Source organism: Alligator mississippiensis, chromosome 8, assembly GCF_030867095.1.
Source record: "Alligator mississippiensis isolate rAllMis1 chromosome 8, rAllMis1, whole genome shotgun sequence".
NCBI classification, from domain to species: domain Eukaryota; kingdom Metazoa; phylum Chordata; order Crocodylia; family Alligatoridae; genus Alligator; species Alligator mississippiensis.
The window spans coordinates 29380496-29404054 of NC_081831.1; the positions used below are offsets into that span (position 1 = coordinate 29380496).

The following is a 23559-nucleotide window of genomic DNA, read 5'->3' on the forward strand; positions in this document are numbered from 1 at the left end:
GATGAAGGATAACAGACGGCAGAATATGGGGATGAAGGATAACAGACCTGACCATCAGTCTACCCATCAGCTGTAACGTCTCTCTGCAAGTTTGTATTCACAGAGTCAAGCCCTTACCTCTCTCTAAATCATCCCTCCATAATACCAACTATAAAAAAAAAATCAGGGCTAAAGGTGAACCATTCAAGAAATATGTGTTTGCTGATGAGGTTTTAAAGAAAAGACAAAACACCAGTGAACTGGTGGAAGCCACTTAAGCACCTGGATCCATCAGAGACTACTGAAGTGCTAATTCCGCTTTTAATAGCAGTAGCTTCTTCTGCAGGTACAGAAAGAATATTTTCTTCCTTTGGACTAATTCATTCCAAATTGAGAAATTGCTTGGGAACTGAAAAAAGCAGGAAAGCTTGTCTTGCTTTTCCAGTCTATGAATAAACAGGAAGAGGAAGGTGAAGCCTGAGTTTACTGCATAACCCAGTATTTTAAGTTTCTCATGTTGATCTGGCTGAAATAATCTATTTAAGTTTTATTAAAAATGTATTTCACATGTATAACTAAAATAGTTAAAATTAAAAAAAATACATAGGCTTGTTTTGTTAAAATAATTGTACATGTTTGTTGTTGAAAAAGAAATCCAAAATACATTGTTGTTTTAGGTAAATAAAACAATTTAAATGTCAGTTGTTTTTGGTAATGGTTGTCCTCCTAATACAGCGTGGCAAAAATAACCCCTAAATATCCATGCTTAATTTAGTGAATTGGAGATAGTTTCCATCCCAATGACTTCACAAGTATCTGCTTCAGTTAGCTTCGGTAAATAAACTAACCAAATTATAATTCTGTTTTCTGATGTAGCTCCAAAATTAATTAGGAAAAAAAAATCACTGTTTTAAAATTTATAGTTTCTACCTTCTAAAAATGAAACCTACGTCTATCTCTGAGTTGTGAATAATATGTTTTAAGATTATATCAAACAACAGGAATGCACTTTTTGTAGAAAACAGTGATTAAATCAGACATCCTGTCCATGATTTCAATCATGATTTGTATCTATTTGATTTAAATCAAATCCACCCTGATTAGAGAGAGATTGTTTGTGGCATTGCAGACATTGCATTCTAAGAAAGGCTATTGCGTGAGGGAGACTTCTCCCCTGAAAAAAACTATTCAAATATTCAGAGTAGGAGAAACTGCGAAGGCCCAGGCTGCAAAGCTGAGTGCACCAAAAAGGGGTTGTCCATGTGATAGGCACAAAAGAATGTGGCCAGAAGAAGCCACTTCACAGGTTGAATTTTCCATTAGTAAGGAGTCTTCTAAGAGAGGCAATGGTAACTGGCAGAAATGGAGCAAATGTGGAAGGCAGCATGGCTCCAAATGTTGTGCTGCATTTGCACGCTCTCTTTTAACTGTAACAAGAGAAACCGTTTTTCCAGGCGTTGCAGATACCAAATAAAAAAACCACAAGTGCACACACGCTAGAAGAATTTTAGATAGATATGTTAGAATTTCATATGCTACAATTTCATAACAATCCCTTCTGCTAAAAAATAAACACAGCAGGCCTGGGAACTTTATTTTCTTTCATCTAACTCTTCCTCCTCTTGCATCTGGTATTTTTGGCTTTCATTTGACTTGGCAAGAAATTTATCTCCTCTTCTCCCTCCCCTCTGCTCCTGTCTTTGTTTCCAAATTCAGTTCTTTTTTCCTTCCTCACTTCTCATCTACTGGCAGTTAGGGTAAGCTACAGGATTCTGGGGGACAAGGTGGAGACAACTGTTTAAACAAGCATTTTAACAAGGAGTGAACCAGGAAGTCAGCATACCTGTGTAAGGTAAAAGCAATTTCTTTTCTCCTGTTTGCATGAGGGTTGCAACTGCCAAGAAACAGCACCAAATGCAGCTGTGTTTTAAAGATGTATTAGGGGTTGAGGAGGTAAATAGAGATTTGACTGATCGATTTAATTAGGAAAGGAAACATTTTCATAGATTTCATAGACATTAGGGCTGGAAGGGACCTCGGAAGATCATCGAGTCCAGCCCCCTGCCCAAAGGGCAGGAAGTCAGCTGGGGTCATAGGATCCCAGCAAGATGAGCATCCAGTTTGCTCTTGAAGGTGTTCAATGTAGGCACTTGAACCACCTCCGGTGGCAGGCTCTTTCCAGACCTTGGGGGCTCGGACAGTAAAGAAATTCTTCCTTATGTCCAGCCTGAAACGGTCTTGTAGTAGTTTATGACCATTCGACCTAGTCGTCATCCCTTGGGACGCTCTGGTGAACAAACGTTCCCCCAGATACTGGTGGTCACCCCTGATAAACTTATTAGGTGGCCATCAGATCACCCCTGAGCCTGCGCTTTTCCAGGCTAAAGAGCCCCAGGGCTCTCAGCCTGTCATCGTAGGGTCTGCTTCCCTGACCTCTGATCACGCGCGTGGCTCTTCTCTGGACTCTCTCAAGTTTTTCCACATCCTTTTTGAATTGTGGAGCCCAAAACTGGATGCAGTACTCCAGCTGTGGCCTCACTAAGGCCGAGTACAAGGGGAGAATGACGTCCCGGGATTTGCTTGAGAAGCATCTATGGATGCAAGCCAGCGTTTTGGTCGCTTTACTAGCCGCAGCATCACACTGCAGGCTCATGTTCATTACGTTTATTTTAGGGAAGAAGAGATAGTTGCTCATTGTCAGCTATTCTTGGAAATCAGCATTAGCTGGCACCTACTATACCTGCTTTTAAGTGTCATTGGATTATTCAGCCATTTCATCCAGGAATTACGAAAGTCGTAGTGTTTTATGCACAGTCTGCTGGGGAACAAATCCAGAGAGTACTCTTATCGTGCATGCTAAGCTGGATGGGAGCTGCGTGTTGGCAGTATGCATCCTGTTGGGTACAAGAGCTGTGCAATTAATCTCTGGGGTAACAGACTATTCTGGATGTGAGAATGCTGTTTGTCAGTGAGAAACCAAGCTAGATTTGAGGTGATCTACAGTGAGGTGCCACACTGTAGAAGATGTGAGTCATGCTGCTTGCTATCAGTTTATGGGGGACAGTGTCATTTTGAATGCAAGATCCATGCTATCAGTCATTGAAGTACCAGGCTGTGCTGGATGTAAGCACTATCCTGTAGTTTAGTATGGAAGAGTGATATGTGGGGTATAAAGTATGCATCATTTGTCAGGGAAGTGCTATGTTTTGATGGATATGCAAACCAGGCTATATTTTATGTGAGATCTGTGCTGTTAGTTTGTGAGGTACTGTGCCACACTGGTGGGAGTTTTGGGCTCCTGAACAGTGAGGTACCACACCATGTAGAGCATGATACCCAAACTGCTGACTGACAGCAGTCAGTGATATACCACACTACATTGGAAATGCTGTTTCTGCTATGGTTATAGAAATACTGTGGTATGCTGGGTATGAGATTTATGATGCCAGTCAGTGAGGTACAGTTCTCTGAGGATATGCAATGGCTGGGCTGTCAGTCACTGAAATACAGTTTTGTGCAGGACGTGAGGTGTGTGCTGTCCACCAGGCCCCTGGCAGACATTCCATTTATTACATTACATTTACATTACGTGATTAACTAGTTACTTGTGTCTTAAATAATAACCCAGCCACACATTCATGCAATCAGTGGTGTGATAAAGCAGGGAATAAGCCACAAAATTATTACACAAAATAGCATAAGAGTTTTGTGGGCAGTGAGCTTCTGGGGCTGGGAACATTGATCAGATGATTGAAGGGCTCCAGTGTGCTCTCAGCCTAGTCCCCAGTCCAGTGCACTCCCAGCATTCAACAATCTGATGGACTGAAGTCAACCAGCTGAGCCTAATTAAGAATGGAGCTTCTTCACTATACAGAAGCCTAACTGCCAGTGACCTTTGGCATCCAGTGAGCAGGGAGAACAAAAATGAGGCTTTGCCCACAAAAGAGAAGCCTCTGACACTAAAAAGAATGATCCCATGGACAGATCTACAGAAGAGGAGGGGAATCCTTGGAGGCATGTTACTAAGTACAAAGGAACAAAACTGATCAGCTAGTGGAGATGAAATAGAATTGAGAAACCATTAGCATACTGATAATTGAAGAAATCAGACAAGATGGGATGATAGGCTGTCATGGAGGAAGAGCATGAAACAAGGGAAGAGAAAATAGAGGCTACAAGATTCATTCCTTGTTTAAATTACCATTTTTGGTTGTCTAAAAGCATAGGTGGATCCAGGTATAATAAACCTGGGCGTGATGCTACCTGTGCCCTTACCTGAATTGTTGGATCCTGGGGTACCCAGTAGCTGGTGGGTAGTTCCTGGGTAGCTGCTGCAGGGTCTCTGAGTGGAAAGCCTCCCCTTACAATCAAAACAACCTTGCAGACCATTTTAAAACTACTAGCAAATTATCCTTCAGGAATGACGAGGGGGCGACGGGGGGGGGGGGGGGGGAGGGAGGGCAGGGACGGAGTGCCCACCACCCCGTGCTGTCGCCACCTCTGTCTCCCAGGAGCAGGGGGGGGGAACCTTGCCCTGCTGTCCCCTCTGTCCCCCTTGGCCAGCACCCCGTGCCGCTGCTGCCTACAGGGAGTAGAGCGGCGGGTGGGGGGGACAGAGCTGCTGGCCTCGCATCCCTGCTCTGGCTGCTCCATCCCTGCTGTCATGGCAGTGGGCCGCTGTGCCACTGCTGCCACCTCCTGTCTTGAACACTGCTGGAGCACTCTGATTGGTTGTTTCAGACAACCAATTAGAGTGCAGTGTTACAGACAGAGAGACAGAGAGACTAAGGCTTTTATAATATTTGAATTTACAGAATTTAATTATTTACAAGATAACATAACTAATACAATAAAACAAATAATGTTACACAACATAACCTGGCGATGGTGGCTTAAGGGTTAATGCTTCTCTGATACTTTATACCAGGGGAAGGCATACGAATTACCCCTGATAAATAAGGAATCAATAAACAAATAAATTGATACACCAACCAATAAACCATCAAGAACTTATTTAAACACTCAGTCTACAACTATGAGGACCCTGTGTGCACTGCCTGTTGCTTGGGAGCAGGACTGCTTCTGTGTCCCTGGCACAGGAGCTGTGGGCAGTCCCTGCTGCTGGCATCCCATGCAGAAGCTTCAGGGGCCTCAGTGCAGCAGGCGGTGGCTCCTCCCCTGCGATCCCTGAACGACAGCTTATTCCTGCCCTGCCCCATATCTCCTAGCACAGAGGGTACAGTGTCTGGGTTGCAGGTTGTAACAGTTTCCCTCTGTCCAGCACAGCCTCACACCACCGGGCAAATGCAACCCCCTCCTTGGGCCCCTCCCCGGGGCTTCTGGTGTGCTGAAACAACCCCCTGCCCCCTCTTGCCCACTGCACCCTCTGGCACACTGAGCCTGCACATCCCCTGCCAGTGCAAACCAGGGCAGTCTCCCCCTGGTTCTGTGCCCCCTCCCCTCCCCAGCCACACAGGGGCTTGCAGGAGGGTCTTCCTAGGCTTTGAGTCTCCTGACGGGCAAGTCCTCTCTTGTGCCTGCCTGGGGAGGGCTCCAAGGGGGATAAGAGGAAGAAGGGATGCACTGTTTTTCTCTCCAGTGCGGCCTCTTGCTGTTACTTCTGCAGGGCTCCAACAGGGGCTCTCTGTGGCACGGCCATGGTGAGGTCCTTTTCCTGGCCTCCACCCTGTCTCTCACCCCCTCTCTTCTCCTTTTGTTCTTCTCCCCAGGAAAAACTGCTTCCCTCTTTTAAACAAGCCCTCTCAGGCAAACCCAGGCCAGGAGTCTTCCCAGTCTTTTGTAAGGTCCCTCTCATTCAAACCCTGCTGGGGTTACATCACTCCTCCCACTTCAAAGAGGGCTGCCTCCAAAGCAGCTTTACTCACCCCCAGGGCAAATGATGTCTCTACTGGGACAAATCTTCTTTCTCTGTCCCGCTGCAGGGTAGTCCTCTGCAGGGTAGCCCTCCCTACTGGGACAAACTCTCTCTCTCTGTCCCTCTGCAGGGTAGCCCTCCTTATCCCTTCAGGGGAGTAGAATTTTAATGCTGCTACACAGGATTTTGGAAAAAGGAGGGCACTGGGAGTAGCACCTGGCACTGCAGGGGTGCTTGCACCCACCCTGACTCCCAGCTTCCTCCCTTACGGGGCTGGCAGATCATACCATAAGGACATCAGCTGGGGTTATTCTTAAGTTCCCAAATCAGGTAGGAATCTCCTCTGGAAGCTTATGGCACCCACTCCTTTCCCCTCCATTCTCAACAGCACCTCGCCTGCCCCTGCCCTTCCCCTCCCAGTCCACTGCTCAACCTCTCTATTTTCACCTCTGTGGCCATGTCTACATGAGACAGTGACTGCACAGTCATTTAGTACTTGTATAAACAAGTACTAAAAGACTATACAGTAACTGGAGTTACTGCACAGAAGCAACAAGGAATGGGATTTTTGTGACGCTGACTTCACAGTAGATCATTACTACTGCATAGTAGTGTCGCATCACACTCTCTGCCATGTGATGCTACTGTGCAGTCAGCATCTCATGTAACACGACCAGTGTGCAGGAAGAGGAGATGCCACCCCCAGTGCTGCAGTTTTCCTAATATCCAATTCAAATCTATTTTGCTGCAACTTCAAGCCATTGCTATGTGTCCTACTGTCTTCAGTGAGGGAGAAAAGGTATTCTCCCTCTTCTTTATAGCAGCCTTTCAGATTAGTCATGTTTCCCTGTAACAGGGGCACCCCTTTGGGGTCTGTCTACTGGTGGCCCTGCCCACCTGTTATGGGACAACTGCCCACCTTCTCTTCTGCCATGCCTTGTTGTTAATTGATTAATAGATGTAATTAAGCAGGAGGCTGCCCATTTCCTGCCCTGATGCCAGGGGGCACTAGCTGTAGCTCTATTCCTCCCCTACACTGCAACTCAAACCTTGCAGATGGTATTTGTAAATTCCTCTTTACGTTGGGGTCTAGGCCACTGTGGGCCTACCCCTTTTCTCTCTAGCTAGGCCTGTCAGTCAAAAACAAACCAACCCACTAATCAGGGTTTGACTCCTAGGCTCTAGCTCTCAAAAAGCCCCCCCTCACTTGGGCTCCTGCCGCTCTGTGGCGCTGGGGTCTACTCAACCTTGAATATTGCGCCCTCTCTGGCACTGGGGTCAGCTCACCCCCAAATACTGCTCTCTCTCTGGCGCCAGGGTCGGTGCACCCCAAAATGCTGCACCCCCTCTGGTGCCGGGGTCCATGTGCCCCAAAATGCCATGCCCTCCCTGGTGCCGGGGTCCTCATGCTGCTGTGGGTCCCCTACGAGGCCTCCTCCATCCCCTAATAGCCTCACCCAAACCACTGGTTAACATTAAGCAAGGGAGGCAACATGCCTGCTTACTTTAAGTGATCGTGAGGCATGTTGTAGTCTTCCAACTGAGACTGTAGGCGCAGCACCGTAGTCATTGGGAGTCTGCCTATGCTGCCCCTCTGTCCTTCTCCACTCACCATTTGTAAAGTCCTGGCCTTCCTCTTCCTGTCACCTGACCGGCTGGCAGGGCTTGAGCCTTAATCCCTACTTGACTGGCCAGCCGTGACTGGAAGGTTCTGGACTTAAAGGGGCCACCCTGTCTTAGTAACAGGGTTAGGGTTCCCTGTTACACTCCCGCCTCTTAATAGCATTTTCTGCAAGCTGAACATGCCTTTTTATTTCATAGATTCATAGATGTTAGGGTTGGAAGGAACCTCAATAGATCATCGATTCCGACCCCCTGCATAGGCAGGAAAGAGTGCTGGGGTCAGATGACCCCAGCCAGATGCCTATCCAGCCTTCTCTTAAAGACCCCCAAATAGGGGAGAGCACTATATCCCTTGGAAGCCTATTCCAAATTTTGGCCATGCTTACCATGAATAAGTTTTTCCTGATATCTAGCCTAAATCTGCTCTTTGTCAGTTTGTGACCATTGTTCCTTGTTACCCCTGTGCGGGCCGGGGGCGAGCCGGGCCCGTCCTTGCGCACGCAGGCTGTGGCCAGCAGCTCAGGCACGCGGGGCCGGAGGAGACCATACAGCGGCAAGGCACGCACGGGCTAGAATTAGTCACAGAGGCATAATGGTTGATTTAAAGATTATTTACTTACACCCAAGATGGTCGCAGTGTAGACTGGACAGTTTCCAGGTGCAGCTCCGCTTAAAACCTCGTTGGAGGACTACGACAAATTCGGTTCTTTGGCCCCGGAGTTGTTAAGGCTCCGCGGGTTCGGCAATTTCTTTCCCACGGAGTTGTTGAAGCTCCGTGGGTTTGGTTCGGCTCTCTGGCCCCGGAGTTGTTAAAGCTCCGTGGGTTCGAATCTTGAGTATATAGGAAAGGGACACGTCTAGGATTGCGCTCGGCGACGGGGAGAGGCCAGAGGCTATTTAGACCTCTGTTGCCTGCTTAAGAAATGCGTTGGGTCCGTGAGGATCCACAGCGCTTAGAGAGCTTCACGCTCTCTAAGTGATTTCTCTCCAACTTGGGCGGAAGCCACCCAAGCTCTTTATACGGCTAACAAGCCAATCGCTAGCCGTTACGCGTGCATATATTAGAATCAGCCAAAAATGTGGCATGAATCTTCATACAAATGGCGGGAACTCCTTTGCACCGTGCATTTCTGAGATGCAAAAGAAATGCACCATGCAAAGAAAGCTACAAATTGGCAGGAAATTCCCCATTGCACCGGAGTTCTATTCTGCAGCAGAGAACTCCACCGTGCAAGGAAGCTGCAATTTAGCGGGAGCATAATTTAGCGATGCCGAAGCACACACAAACAAAAACTCACAACTTTGGGTTGTGACAACCCCAAGAGGTGCCCTGGTGAACAGAGCATCTCTGATCCCTTCCTACATCCCCATAATGAATTTGTAGGCGGCCACAAGATCACGTCTCAGCCTTCTCTTGCGGAGGCTGAAGAGGTCCAGGTCCTTCAGTCTCTCCTCAGAGGGCTTGTCCTGTAAGCCCCTAACCATGTGAATGGCCCTTCTCTGGGCCCTCTCAAGTCTATCAACATCATTCTTGAAGTACAGCACCCAAAACTGGACACAGTACTCCAAGTGCGGTCTGACCAATGCTGCGTAGAGTGGAAGTATCACCTCCTTGGATCTCTTCATCATGCATCTGCTGATGCATGATAAAGTGCAGCTAGCTTTGCTGATGATTTAATTACACTGACAACTCTCGGTCATCTTGGAGTCCATTATGACTCGAAGATCCCTTTCCACTTCTGTGCTGCTGAGAGGGTCACTTTCCAGCCAGTAGGTGTGCTGGATATTTTTGCATCCTAGGTGCAGCACTCTGCATTTGTCCTTGTTGTACTGCATCCTATTGTGTACTGCCCACTTTTCTAACCTGTCCAGGTCTGCCTTCAATTGTTCCCTACCCTCCAGAGTGTGCACTTCACCCTACAATTTAGCATCATCCACAAACTTGGACAGAGTACACTTCACAACCACATCCAAGTCACTGATGAATATATTGATGAGTACAGGTCCAAGGACTGAGCCCGGTGGGACCCCAATACCCACATCCTTCCAGGTCGACACTGACCCATCTACTACCACTCTCTGGGTGTGACTGCTAAGCCAATTTGCCACCCACCGGACCGTGTAAACATCTATGTCACAGCCTCTTAATTTATTTATAAGAATGGGATGAGATACTGTATCGAAGGCCTTGGTAATATCTAAGAAAACTACACCCACCTCTACTCCTGCATCTAAGCGTTTTGGGACCCTATTATACAATGAAACCAGATTGGTCAGCCATGAGCTACCTACTACAAATCCATGCTGGTTTCCCTGCTGCATTATTTTCCCTGCTGGACTCCCACAAATATGATCCTTCATAATCTTTTCAAAGACCTTTTCAAGGATGGAGGTGAGACTGACTGGCCTATCCTCCTTCCTCCCCTTCTTGAAAATAGGGACCACATTTGCCCTTTTCTAGTCCTCCCGGACCTGACCCGAGTGTCACGAGTGCTCAAACAGCAGTGCCAGTGGTTCTGCTATGACACTGGCCAATTCCTTCAGTACCCTCAGATGAAGCTCATTCACGCCTGCTGACTTGAACACATCCAGTCTATCCAAGTGATTCTGCACTAAGTCAGCATTGACAGTTGGTGGGCTGGTGTTCCTTTGATGCAGGCTAGATATCAGGAAAAACTTATTCATGGTAAGGGTGGCCAAAATTTGGAATAGGCTTCCAAGGGAGGTGATGCTCTCCCCTACTCTGGGGGTCTTTAAGAGAAGACTGGATAGGCATCTGGCTGGGGTCATCTGACCCCAGCACTCTTTCCTGCCTAGGCAGGGGGTCAGAGCAGGGATAGAAGCCTGTCTTGGCTCACCAACCCTTTAGTAGCAGAGGTTTTTAGCCTGAACGTGTAACCGCTCTAAACTTAAGCTAACACTAACTGATCAACATTTGATAAGCTTGAAATGTAATATGTACCGTGGATACTTTGGAGTACTGTGTCCAGTTTTGGGTGCCACACTTCAAGAGGGATGCAGGGAATCTTGAGAGGGTCCAGAGGAGGGCCACTCGCATGATTAGCGGCCTTCACGATAGACCCTATGGTGGGAGGTTGAGAGAGCTGAATCTCTTCAGCCTTCACAAGAGACAGCTGAGGGGAGATCTTGTGGCTGCCTATAAATTTATTAGGGGAGGTCAACGGGGAATAGGGGAAGCTCTGTTTACAAAGGCGCCCCAGGGAGTGACTAGGAATAACGGGTATAAACTAGTTGAGAGTGGATTTAGGTTAGATATTAGGAAGAAATTTTTCACAGTAAGGGTGGCCAGGATCTGGAATGGGCTTCCAAGAGAGGTGGTGCTATCACCTAGCTTGGAGGTCTTCAAGAGGACACTAGATAGTCACCTGGCTGGGGTTATCTGACCTCGGTCCTCTTTCTTGCCAGGGGCAGGGGGTCGGACATGATGATCCATTGTGGTCCCTTCCGACTCTACAATCTATGAATCTATGTAAGAAAGCCCTGGGAAATCTGTTTTTCAGAGTTTGTACTAGTTTTATTCTTTACACTGAATGCCTGGCAAAGCCCAATACAGTTAAAATTGTTCAGGATTGCTCGTTGCAACTTCCTATTTCACACACAGATAATGTAAAGTCTTTTGGAGACAACTTCCAATCCATTGTATTATATACAGTGGCATCTGCATCACCACAGTGTCTGAGTGTTGTCCAGTTGTGCATTAAGTGATGTGGCTATCGTGCTTTCTCTTCCTTCCTTCCTTCCCTCCCAAGATGGCAACCCTGAACAGCCATAGGAAGTGGCTCACAGGGGCTGGCTCTAATAATGTCCTCCACCTCTTTTTCTTCCTGGTCTGGGTGCATTTCTCCTTTGAGTCTGGGTACTTTACCTAGCAATGGAACACAGACCAATTTGTGTTATGCTAGGCTTTCTGTGTGATGGAAGACAGCTGGCTAGTACTAACAGTGTGACTGCATGAAGAGCTTATGTGAAAGGGGAGGGGATTTCAAGTATTGGTCACAATATAATTTTGATTGATGAATGCTTTCATGCCTAGCTCCTTGTAGGGTTATGTCCTTTTACTTTTTGTTTTTAATATTTTTATAACAAGAGGCTAAGAAGTAAAATAAAAGAAATAAAATAAGGTCTTACTCTTTTCCTTTCTTTCACTTCCCCAGTGGAGATTTTTGTATATAGTGGAGTTGGATTTGTTCTAGTAGTAGTAGCAGTAGTGGCATAGTAGTATTGGGATAATAACAGTAGCAGTTGTAATAAATACCACTCTCTGTTTATATTGGAGAAAGCATGTCAGACCATTGTACTTTGCACTTAGAGAGTAGGGGGTGAGGTTGGGAATAGTTCCCAGTACAACTGGACTGAACTTTTCCAGGTAAATGTTTTTATAATGGAAAATGCAGTTCCTTGGAACTGATTGCCAGAACATGCCAAGATCAATTAAACTGTTATGCTCCACAGTGACTTTTTTGGTCAAAGCTGGAAGAGAAAGTTTAACTCCTGGTAGCCAATAGCTAAGACATTTATGGAAACTATAGGAGCTTGGGTTTGAAATTATTTGGGGGTTGTCAGAAGGACTTGCATATATGCTTCTCCCATTTCAGGGGAGTGCCCAAATAAGTAGGTTATTGTAGAATGGGCTTCTTTCAAATTCATCTGTTGGAACTGCTCTACTTTCCATAGTTACTTAGTTGATGGACAGAAGGAATTGAATCTCAGGCTGCCACACCCATCACTATTGGGCTACACAGGCTGTCTTAGTGCCCAGACAAATGTGATACTTAAACTGTGAGAAGTGGCTTAGTCCTGGTTCAAAACTGATGTAAACCAATGATGCAACCCTAAACAGGTTTAGCTTCTTTTTATCAGTGGCATTTTTGTCCTAGAGGAAACAGGTCCATCTACACCCTTTCAAACATAATGATTTAGGGTTTGTTTCTTCTAACTCCTCCATGATTTGGGTAGTTTATCCATTAAGTAATATCTGAACTGCCTCTTCTGGTCATTCTTATCTTCACTGCCCTAGGGTTTCAGTACCTGGATGTGACTTCTCCTTTTTTCTCTTGACTACAGTAGGGAACATGATCCTCTTCTGGAGACCATCATCTTCCCCACACTCTCTTCCCACTCAGCTCCCCTGCACATTTCTTGACTTTGATATCAGATGATGGCTTCAAAAGTGTATAGGTTACAGAATGAAAGTATTATCATTGCTAAGATCTCTGCATAGGTGGAAGGGGAAAAATAATTGCTGGGGGGAGGCTGAGCATGCATGTGCATGTGCGTGCCCCCTCTCTCCCACCCAGCAGGTTAGTCTGTGTGGGAAGGGGTGGGGGGAGGGGAAGGGCTGTGTGTTGAGGTGGGGCAGACTGTGGCCCCAGTGGTGAGGGAGGGAGTGGGGCAGGGGCTGGGGTGAGTAGGGCCAGCTGGTGGGACAATCAGACAATCAGAGCCCAGGCAGCTCATCCAGAGGCATGGGGGGGGAGGGGAGAGGCTCCCACTGCTGCACACACCCCAGCAGAGGCCTGGGGGGCACGTGCCCCCCCCCATCTGTGCGCGGGGAAGAGGTGGGCTGCGGCTGTGAACTAGGCTTTACTCCCTGCTGCAGCTGCCCTGGGAACAGTGCAACACCATGTGTGTCCCACTGCCAGATGGGCAGGGGGCACGGTGCAGACCAGTGGCAGGATGCACCGCTCTCGAAGCAGTGAGGTGCAGAGGCAGAGAAGAGCCCAGCCCGCAGCTGCAGTCCACCTAAACCCCATGAACAGATGGGGGGGGCACGTGCCCCCCCCTTGATTCCCCCACAGTACACGCAGTGGCAGGAGTGCCCCCCCGCGCCTCTGGACATGCCACTGGGCTCTGATTGTCCCATGACCTGGCCTGGCCAGGGCCCCATTCACCTCTGCCCCTGCCCCACTCCCTCCTGCACTGTGGGGGTCTCGATCTGTGCCCCCAAGCCCCTTCCCCTTCACAAAGAAAGTAGACTGAAACTTGCCTACTGTGCTAGGCAGCCACACACTGGGACTGTGATCCTGGCTGTGTATCTGAGTGTGTGCACTCCTCTCCACCCTGCTGCAACAGCCCAGAGCCTGCAGCCGGGTTTCCCTGCAGCCCTACCTGCTGCCCTGTGTTTGGGAGGGCTAAGCCCTATTAGCCCCAGCCTTCCACCGCCTATGGGTTCCCAAGTTTTGGGAGAGGCTCTGGTAGTGACTTTCCAGAAATTCCAGGGATGTTGGAGTTTTATTGCAGCAAGAGAGCAGGAAACAATAACAATGTTTTATATTTCTTGCCTTTTAGGATTAGCACCTGCAACTCTTGGGGTCTTAAAGTCACAGATGCTGACAGCTGTCCACATGCAGTGTCTGCAAATGTAAGGCAAGAAAGGAAGAATACAAGGGGAGGAGGCTGTGGGAGCTGGTAGACTCCTCTGCAAGTCATGAAAGGGCCATAGAGGCCTAGAGGAAAAGGATGAAATAGAACCAGGATCACAGGAGCAAGGCATCAGGCAGATGAGGAAGGAGATGCAGAAGCTCATAAAGAAAATTATGGCTGTGACCCAGAAGGGTTCCATGATCAACAGGGATGTTGCAGATTTAGCAAAGCAAACACTGTACTTAATCTGCAGTAACATCCAGTACAAGCAGAAAATGCAGTGTTCTCTGCTAGATTTTGTGAATTGCCAGTTGTAGTGGGCAGAGTCCATTTATTGGTCATATTTTCTCATTAATGTTCCTCCCAAGTCACTTCAGTACAGAGGTGCAGTCACTGGCTGTGTCTACATGAGTTGTTGACTGTGCCTTAGTTGTTACTGCACAGTCATTTAGTACTTGCATACACAAGTACTAAATGACTGTACAGTAGCCAGTGTTACTGCACAGTAACATCCCTGAATGGCTTTTTGGTGATGTTGACTGTGCAGTAGCTTGTTACTACTGCACAGTAGCATTGTGCTATGTGTTGACACTACTGCACGGTTGTAACGAGCTACTGCACAGTCAGTGTTTTGTGTAGACACAACCACTGAGTATGTGGCAGCTACCATATGGCACTTCTTTCTGGGGTCAACACTAGGCAGACAAAGAGTCAGCCCTGTCTGAAGCCCTGGCTTCAGTTACTTCCCTGGTTATAGGCAAAAAAGTTCCCTTAGGGAACTAATATCCTTCAACACCTCCAGCATTAACAATAGCCAGATGCCCCACAACTCAGCTCTCAAGGACTATGGGCTTGCTATGGACAAGGTAGGGAGTGAATTGAGGGCAGGGAATAGGAATGTTGTGCAAAATTGTTGACTTGGTGGGCATTCAAAAGCCTCAGAAAGTGTGCATGGAGCATCTTTTTTTATACTCAGACTCTGTAATGGCTACTAGTTTCCCATGAATTGTTAGCCATTAGCAGCTGTTTTTTGTCAGACCGCTGTCAGCACTCCCTTTTCCACACTCAAAACGACATTCACTTGGCAGTCTGCCTCCACAGCTTTAAGCCACTCAGTGCAGCTTTCCAGGAAAGAGTTCTCCCACCACTGCTGAAGTTCTCTCACCACAGCTATCTGCCCACCTCTGTAGCACTGCCCTCTTCTACTGTTGTCACCCCATGTCTGCAACAGTGCCCTCTTCTACTATTTACACTTCTTGTCTGGAATCAGAAGTGGCTATTGATACCATACAGCTGGTCCCAAATTAAGCCATCCTGAGTAGTGTCTAGTGTTTCCTCTTTTCTGGTAGCTTGCAGGCATTAGAATGAAGTATCTGGGACAGATGTTTGTCACAGCACTTAAAGCAGACAAGGTACTTTGGGTAAAGGTTCTTCACATCATTTAACACATTCTTGGAAGGTGCTGAGATATTACTGTGATGAGGGTAGTATAAGAACCTATATAGAAGAGGATAGAATCTTTGGTCTGGTACTTTTTCAAAAATTTATTTTTATTTAATTAATTAATTGCATTTTCCTTTATCATAAGTTATTTCTCTTTTTCTTTTAAAGAGAGAAATATTTTAACCCCTTTTTTGGGAGACTGTGGACTCCATTCTGACCATGTATGCTTTCCAGTATAGCTGCTGCTGCTCTGTTGCTCTGTGTCTTTTCTCAGCTTTGTCAAGGTATTGTGTGGGGGTTTCCTTCTTGGCTGTGAGTTGCCCTGAGATCAAGGTAGGCAGGAGTCATGGCCACCTGTTGAAACTACTGAGTTCTGAGAGCAGTAGAGCCAAGTGAGCAAGGAATTGAAAGCAGTTGATATCCCTGATGTCGAGCAAACCTGTGGAGAGAATGTTGGCAGCAGGGGATGATGGGAGTATAATGAATGTTGCTGCAGATTTCAGTGAGCCAGCAGGACCCAGCATAGGTGACCAGTAGAGGGTACATGGGGGGGGTGGCATGTGCCCCCCCAGCAGGGCCATCCCCACTGCTGATGCTGCCGGCGACTTCTGCAAGTGCTCCCTCAGACTCAAGAGGCACCAGTCGCCCATGGGACCCAGGTTCTCTTGCTCCTGCTTAAAATCTGGGACTGGGAGTAACAACAAAGTTTTTGAACTGAAGGAACTAGGATGCAGAGGAAGAGGCTGCAGGCCGGGAAAAGACAAAAAACTATAGCTTTCTGGTTATGCGGAGCTCAATATTTTGGCATGTGGTTTTGGCTGAAATCATAAAATGGGTCAGCTACTTTATTACAATACATCTCAGTTTGTGTTGCAATCACAGTGAGGATGCTCCAGAGTTCTCTTTATGGCACACTTCAGTGTTTAAGGAGACAATTTCTTAATTGGAATAAAAACTCCTGTGCAAATTAGGAAGTTTTTCAGAGCAAGTTCAACAAACACTTGTGTGGAATGGTTTAAACAGGGATGATCCAGCCTTGAGCAAGGGCTGGATTAGGTTACCTCCTGGCCCTACTTCATTAGGATTCTACAAAATTCTGCTAACAATTAAGATCTATTTAAAGAAATGTAGGACTAGAAAATGGGATGAAAGCAAAGGAATAGCAACATTTATTTAAATCGGGGTTGGCAACCTATGGATCATGGACTGGATTTGGCTTGCCAAGTGATTTCATCAACCCTGCAAAGCCTAGATATTGGTTGTACTTCGGCAGTGGGGCAATTTGGCAGTGTTTCAGCATTGGAGCTTCTGTGCATTTGACTACAGCTGGATCCCATGTGCATCAGTGGCAATTTAGCACTGGGGAGAAGCAGTGGCAATGGCAACCAGCCTGTCTTGGACTGAGCTGCTCCAAAAAGTTTGCCAACCTCTGATTTAAATAAATAATCTAGTTATGCTAATAAATATCTGTATTTAAATTGAAATTTATTTTTCTTAGATCATGCTTTCTTCCTCCCACATGTACATTTATACTTCTCCAAGATATCTATACTGAAGAGTGAATGAAGGAAATAGCCTGGGTTAAATTAGCCCTGAAGCTGTTTCAGGGGTAAACCAGCTCTCAGCAGCTCTCAAGATCTGGGTGGGGATAATATTTGAGCTGATATTGTAGTGATGCATATGAATCAGGGTCCTAAGTTAGGGTTGCAGATCCTTATCTGGCATTTCTACACTTGCAATTGCTTTATTTGACAATTCTAACAGATTAAATGCATTTTTCACCTAATTTTGGAAATTTGATAGTGAAAAGGTTTTATGGGGATGTAAAACACTTAACTTATTTATTAATTTAAAAGGATGTTTTATTAGGTTTGATCTGTTCATCTCTCTAAGAAAGACTCTTCAATTGGCCACTTTGACTTTTTGTTAATCTTTTTGCATTTTAGAGAAATTTTACCTGATGTTTTAAGCTAGGACAGGGAATCACAATGCAGCCTGTGCACTTACATAGCCTCTCAGAATTGGAAAGAGCCAGTCTACAAAGAATTGCTTTTTATCGGCTGCAAGAAAATCATACAATCAGCGCGATCAACTTTCCTAAAGGTAAGAGGAGGAGAAAAAATGCTGCGTGAGACGGGATGAACTGCAGAGTTCTAGTCATGATTAGTAATTATTGTTTCTGTTGCTGTTGCTAAGAAGAATAGTAGCAATAATAATGTATTAATTGACATGAGATGTTTCTGCACAAAGTGTTTATTGCATTTTAACCCAAGTGGATTTGCGGTTATGTAGGGGGGTTGGCCTTCTTGTTTTGTATTTTTTAATGTGTTTGGTCTGATGTCAGTCCCCATTGCATCAGGATTGCTAAAGGACGTGCAATCCCTTTGTAGCGTGAGAACATGATCTTGCTTGTTCTCTGTATCTGAGACAAGCCCCCTAATCTTGAGCAGATGCAAAAACATCTGGCAAACCCTTCCAATGGGAACAATGTTAATCCCTTCTGGGCAGAACAGACTCACTGCAGCTTCGGAATGTCCCTAAATTCAGCTTAAGAGCTGGGATGTTAGGAAATTGGTGCTTATTTTTAACTCTCTAGAATTTAGGGCTCAAGGAAAGATGGTTACTTCTCACTGACAGAGAAATATAGCACATCCCAAGAGACAGCATCTCTCTGCATACCAGCACAGCTAGAAATATCACAAGGAGTAGGGATCCAGCTAGTCTAGGATCCTGGTGCTGGCAATGGAGAAATGTTTGGGAGACCCTGTAGTAGCAGCTATAGAATAACATACCAAATGGGAAATTTCTGAAACAGGAGGGTTTAGGACCCTTCCAGAGAGTGTGGCTATTATTTAGGGCTGTATCTAATAAAGGACTTTGTTTAAAGGACTTCTAATTTGGAGTGCATCAGTACTGCACAAATATACAGAGCTCCTCTCTGCTAAAGCATCTCAAAGTATACTGGAGTTGATGCTAGTGTAACCCAGGTGAACCCAAGTACTGTTTTGCCCTCTCCAGATAGAAGGGATGGGTGACAGGCAGGAGTGCTGTGAGAGGGATCTGTAATGTGCAGCCTAGATCCCTCTACTCCCTATAGAGTCAGGCCAGGACAAGAGATACTTAATTACATACAGATTTATGAATATATACAAAATTAAAAGAATTGCTATTAATAAAACATACACACACACAATTATCATATAATACTTTGTCCTACAGATAAAGGCTGAAAGATTACACCCCTCCAGGTAGCCCCAAGCAATGTGTTGATAGACAGTTGGTCTAAAATAGACAACCAACAGTTAAATACAGGTGAGCAAGTATAAATACAATTAAACAACTGTCAAAACACAAATATACACAAATATACACAGGTAAGTATAGCCATTAGGGAAGGGGTCCCAGCAGTGTTCCTTAAGAAGTTTATAATTAACACTCTATTGAACTACTAATATACAAAGTTAAAATGTCTACAAAATATAAGGAACAGTGTCACAGACTAGGGGCCACTCTCCCACAAAATATAAGGCACCTCAACAACCGGTTAGGTCAAGCTTCCCTGAGGATAAACTGCCTCACAGCTGAGGTAGCTCCCATCCCCTGTAGGAATCCCTTCCCCAACAACTTACAACTTCAAGGCCTGGATGGGTGGTCCTCATCCACTTGGCTGAGTTGCTCCTCATGGGCAGGCCCTTCCAGGCCACTGGCTCCCCTTGGGCTGCCATCTGCAGGTGGCCCTGTGCACCACTGCATGCACTGAGGGCTCTGCTGGGGGTTGGAGGTCCGGGTGGCCTTGTGCACTGCTGGGGCTCAATCTGCTCCTGGGCCCTCTGTGCAGCGTCGCCTACACTGAGCCGCTGGCCTTGTGTCAATGGCTGCTGACCTGAGCTGCCTCAAGTGACTTCTAGGGTCTGCTTCCATGCAGTGCCGCCTGCACTGAGTTCCCTGGCCACCTGCCAGGGATCACAGACCTGAGCCGCCTCGTGCATCTCCCAGGGTCTGGGCTCCATGCACTGCTGTGTGCACTGAAGTCCCGGCTGCACGCTGGGGGGTTGCAGACCTGAGTTGCCTCATGCAGCTCTCAGGGTCTGGGCTCCACGCACCGCTGCATGCATTGGGTCCCTGGCCTCACGTCAGGGTTTGCAGACCCAAGTCATCTCGAACAGCTCCCAGGGTCTGGGCTCTGTGCACTAAGCCGTGCACCGACACCATGTTCCCTGCGGTGGAGCTAGGGACACAGCCACTTGCTGCTTCTGCTCGCAAAGAGGCATCTTCGGGCTCTTCAGGGTGCTGGTTCTGTGCACTGGCCAGCTCACACCAGCTCTTCTTTGCCCGTTATCTTCTCTGTCCCTCAACGCATCTGTGGTGTGTTGGGCATGCAGCTCCTTTTATTCGCTCCGTAGACTCTGCCCCCGAGTGTTGTCGGACCTGCAAAGAGCAGGCTACAACCAGGTCCAGGGTTCTCCTATTCCTCCCCGCTCCCCTCCAGGCAGGGGCAGGGCAAGCCCCTTCCCAGTGTTACTTGATTGGTGGATGGGTTCCACCAATCACAATGAAGATTCTCTAAGCCTGGGCTGCCAGGCTGTATTAATAAGTCCACCGCTAGTATGCTGCTTCCCTGCTAAATGGCAGGTACTCAACCCCCAGGCTTCTGGTCTGTGCTTCCTGACCTTGCAGGGCTGGCCAGTTTCATATCCATTGCTCTCCTAGTGAGAGCAGAAAATGGATACTTAGCATGTCCTTGCCCTGCAGTCTCTGACTGAACTGTGCCAAGAGCTACTTGCTCCACTCTTCACTTCATGGCAGAGTCTTTGTTTACTTACAGTTCCATTCTTTTTTTTCCTTTTTTTCCTTTTCAAGCATCTCTACTAGCTGGTAACATGGTGGTGGCAGAGTGGTAGGCTACTCCTCTCTGATGCCAGAGCCATTTGAGCTTCCCTGTCCCAGCTGCTGGTACACCTCCTGCCTGGCAGTCCAAAACAGGAGTCGGGACACCCCAGAATCCTCCTTGTCTTTTTGGGCAGCTCCTTTTCTGGTGGTTGGACTGGAGCCTCTTCACATTCCTTTTACTGCCTCATTGCTGTTGTCAGGTGGTTCTGGGTCCACCCCAGAGTTGGTGGTAACGTAGGGCTCAGCAGGGTTGTCCCTGGTGAAGATCTTTGAGAGCTCCTCATAGTAAGCATATGTTGCTCACAACGCATCTGAAACCTGGTTGAGATCACAAGTGGTCTTGTTTAGCACCTTCAGGGTTTTCACCTTGGTCCAGCTCTGATGCCAGCTCTGGTTGTGCCTGAAAGGTGACACCTCTGTTGTGATCCATTTATACACTGCCTGATTTTGATGCCTTTCACAGTGGAGCACTTCAGAATTATCCCTGCTTCATCTAGGGCCATATTTGATGTGGCTCAGACTTATCTGTAGCACTATGATACTGTGTCTTTGATCTGGTCACTTTTTATATTGCTTTTAAACTGCTGAAAGCACTATAAATATCATGGCTAGGGACAGACATTCAAGAAGCCTGAGCTTGAATTGATTCGATTTTTGCAAATTAGTCTAATCCACTCAGAATCCAGAATCTTGAAATGTTGCCTCTGATAGTAGGTGCTTTCTAAAAAATGGAGCTGTCCTCACTCTTGCCTTTTAGAAACAGAGCTGTCAGAGGATAGGGTGGTGGTGCCACTGCTCACCTTTTACCAAGAAGCCTAGCTGTTAAGAGATCCAGGTTCTAGCCCTTTTCAGCCTGCAGGGGTTCAAAATCACATTTTTCACCCCTGTGGAGAGTGCTTTAATCACTGCTATATAGAATAGTGCTGGTGAAGGAACACTCCCTGTCTGTTTGAAGTTGGGCCACAAAATAGTTAAGAATGCAAGATTAATGGAGCCAACAGGATGCATCACAAGAGGGTATATCAGTCTGTAGTCTAGTGATTAGCCATTTAGCACTGGGGAGTCCTGGGGTTTGGTCCTTGTTCCTAAGATGCACTCTCTCTCTCTTTTTTAATCTAATAGCTTTGGAAAACAAAAATGCATAAATAGATCAAAGAGCCAACTATAGAGCTAGCTCTCTCCTGGGTTCTTTCTTTCTTGCATGGATTTTGCATTTCTCATAGCACAATTATCCCACTTTAAGAGAAGGAGTGTAGGGTCTACCTAACCTGTGGATGGCTCATAGCCTCATTAAAGAATCCTTCAGAGGGTTGGAAGTTGTGGGTTTGAACTCCTGTCTGAAGAGGACTAAAACTCAGCCTTCCCACTTCCCAGATCATTGCTTTAATCCCTGGGCTATTATAGTAAAAGTAGGTTTCTTCTTTTAAAAGGAAAGCAACTGCATTTTTGTGAGGCCAATATGGTTCAGACATGTCTGGAGTTCTAAATCTTAATTTAGATGCTTAAGCAAACTCGAGGGTTGTTTCTCCCAAAATTTAGGCATAAGTATCCAGGAGTTAAATTAAAAGAAAAAAATACATGTCTAATTTGAATAGAGAAGAGAGAAGCTGTTGGTATAGAAAGTCACAGTAGCTAGGACACTAAATGGGCTAGCTGATAGAAGGTGCAGAAAAGGAGTGTACATCTGAAATCCTGGCTTATAAATTTGGTTTTTATATTCTAAAACACCTATGCAATCTTGGGCAAGGACAAGGTGGAGCCCATCTTTTATCAGCAGCTTAGTGGTTAGAGTATTCATTCAGCAAGAGGGGCTGGATTATAGATTCTTCTCTGTCTGAGTGGGTTTGAACCACCTTTTTTTACTGCCCAGAAAATTCTGTAACCAGCAGGCTACAGGACAGGGCTCAGGTATATTTGTGCAGAGCCACATACCTGTACATGCCCAGTAGCCATGTGGACACTTCATATGTATATGCAACAGGATTGCAGACTGTGCAGAGATGCCAAAACTGCCAGTTATGTAGCTGGGTTATGCAGGTGTCATTGTGGTGCATGAAATGAAGAGGATTCTACCTCAAATGCACACCTACAGAAATGATTGGTGAGTCAGCAGTGTTCCTGAGAAGGGTCTGTGGATTTTGGTGGATCACAGACTCACTATGAGTCACCAAAGAAGCCAATGTACTTTGGAGCTGCATTAAAGAAGTATTGCATGTATTGTATGTAAGACACAAGAGGTGGTAGCACCAGTTTACTCAAAACTGTTCAGACCTCAGCTAGAATATTGTATGCAGTTCAGATGTAGAGAAGAACCACAAGTGGGTGAATATGATAAATGGTCTGGAATGCAGATCGTATGAGGAACAATGAGAGAACCATGGTAGGTATGTTTAGTTTAGAGAAAGGAAAATGAAGGGAAGACATGATAACATTTTTCAGATACTTGAAATGTTGCTATGAAGAAGAACAGTTCTTTTTTGGGTCAGACAGCAGACATGAACAACAGGTTTAAATTTCAGCAAAAGCAGATTTAGATTACATTTAATAAAAAAAACACTTAACCATCAGTGTAGCAAGCTGTCTAGAGAAATCACAGACTCTCTATACTGGAAGTTTTCAAGAAGCTAGATAAGCTAGTCTGGGAAGAATCAGAGGCAGCAGATCCTGCAGTTTGAACAAGGGGTTGGGCCTTGAGGTTTCTGCCAGCCGTATGATTCTTACAACGTTTTTCTCTCTTCCAAAATAAAAATGTTAAAACTCTCTTTCATGCATCTATAAAAAAGCCAACCACAGTTTTATGGTCTACAACTTTATGTAGCTAAAGAAAAATAAGAAAATGTCAAATCAGAACCTTTTAATTTCCAAATGCTGCAACTGTTCTCCACCTTTTACTCTGTACTTAGTAGTAGGTCCAATAGTGACAGGAAGTGGCTGATGCCTATGATATTGAGATGCCGAGCTCCACCTGGTAACAGTAAAACAGGGATTTAAAATAACCTTATCTCCAAATGGATCCCAAATGCTCCCCACCTTCATTGTTACAAGAGGAGATGGAGGCTTCAAAGAGGCCTGGAGAGATTTTTGAGAATCAGGAATCTGCACTTTGAAGGTGTCTTGAGGGGTGATGTGGGTTAGAGGGGATATGCTCAGTGGAATACGAATAACATTCTCTCTCTCTCTCCCCCCCTATATTTTGAGCCATGTTTAGGAGAACAGCTAGGATAAAGTTGGCCAACCTGCAGCATGGGTGCCACAAGTGGCACAGGCAGCCTCTGTGTGGCAGGCAACAGACTGGGGAGGGCACAAGAAGCACAGTAGTAGATAGGGCAAGGAGCACAGCTGCCACTCTGGTAAGAACAAGGAAT

At 46.2% G+C, this 23559-nt stretch overlaps 1 protein-coding gene across 1 annotated transcript in view; it reads left to right on the forward strand.

The window, feature by feature from the left end:
* The first annotated feature begins 1662 nt into the window (after nucleotides 1–1662).
* Nucleotides 1663–23559, forward strand: part of LOC102559877 (rho GTPase-activating protein 6) — an 83546-nt gene continuing 61649 nt past the window's right edge. Inside the window, exons 1-2 of the mRNA XM_006274239.4 lie at nucleotides 1663–1831; nucleotides 17251–17407. Coding sequence (XP_006274301.3) covers nucleotides 17293–17407 — 115 coding nt within the window. The 5' untranslated portion in view covers nucleotides 1663–1831; nucleotides 17251–17292. The remainder of the gene's footprint in view (nucleotides 1832–17250; nucleotides 17408–23559) is intronic.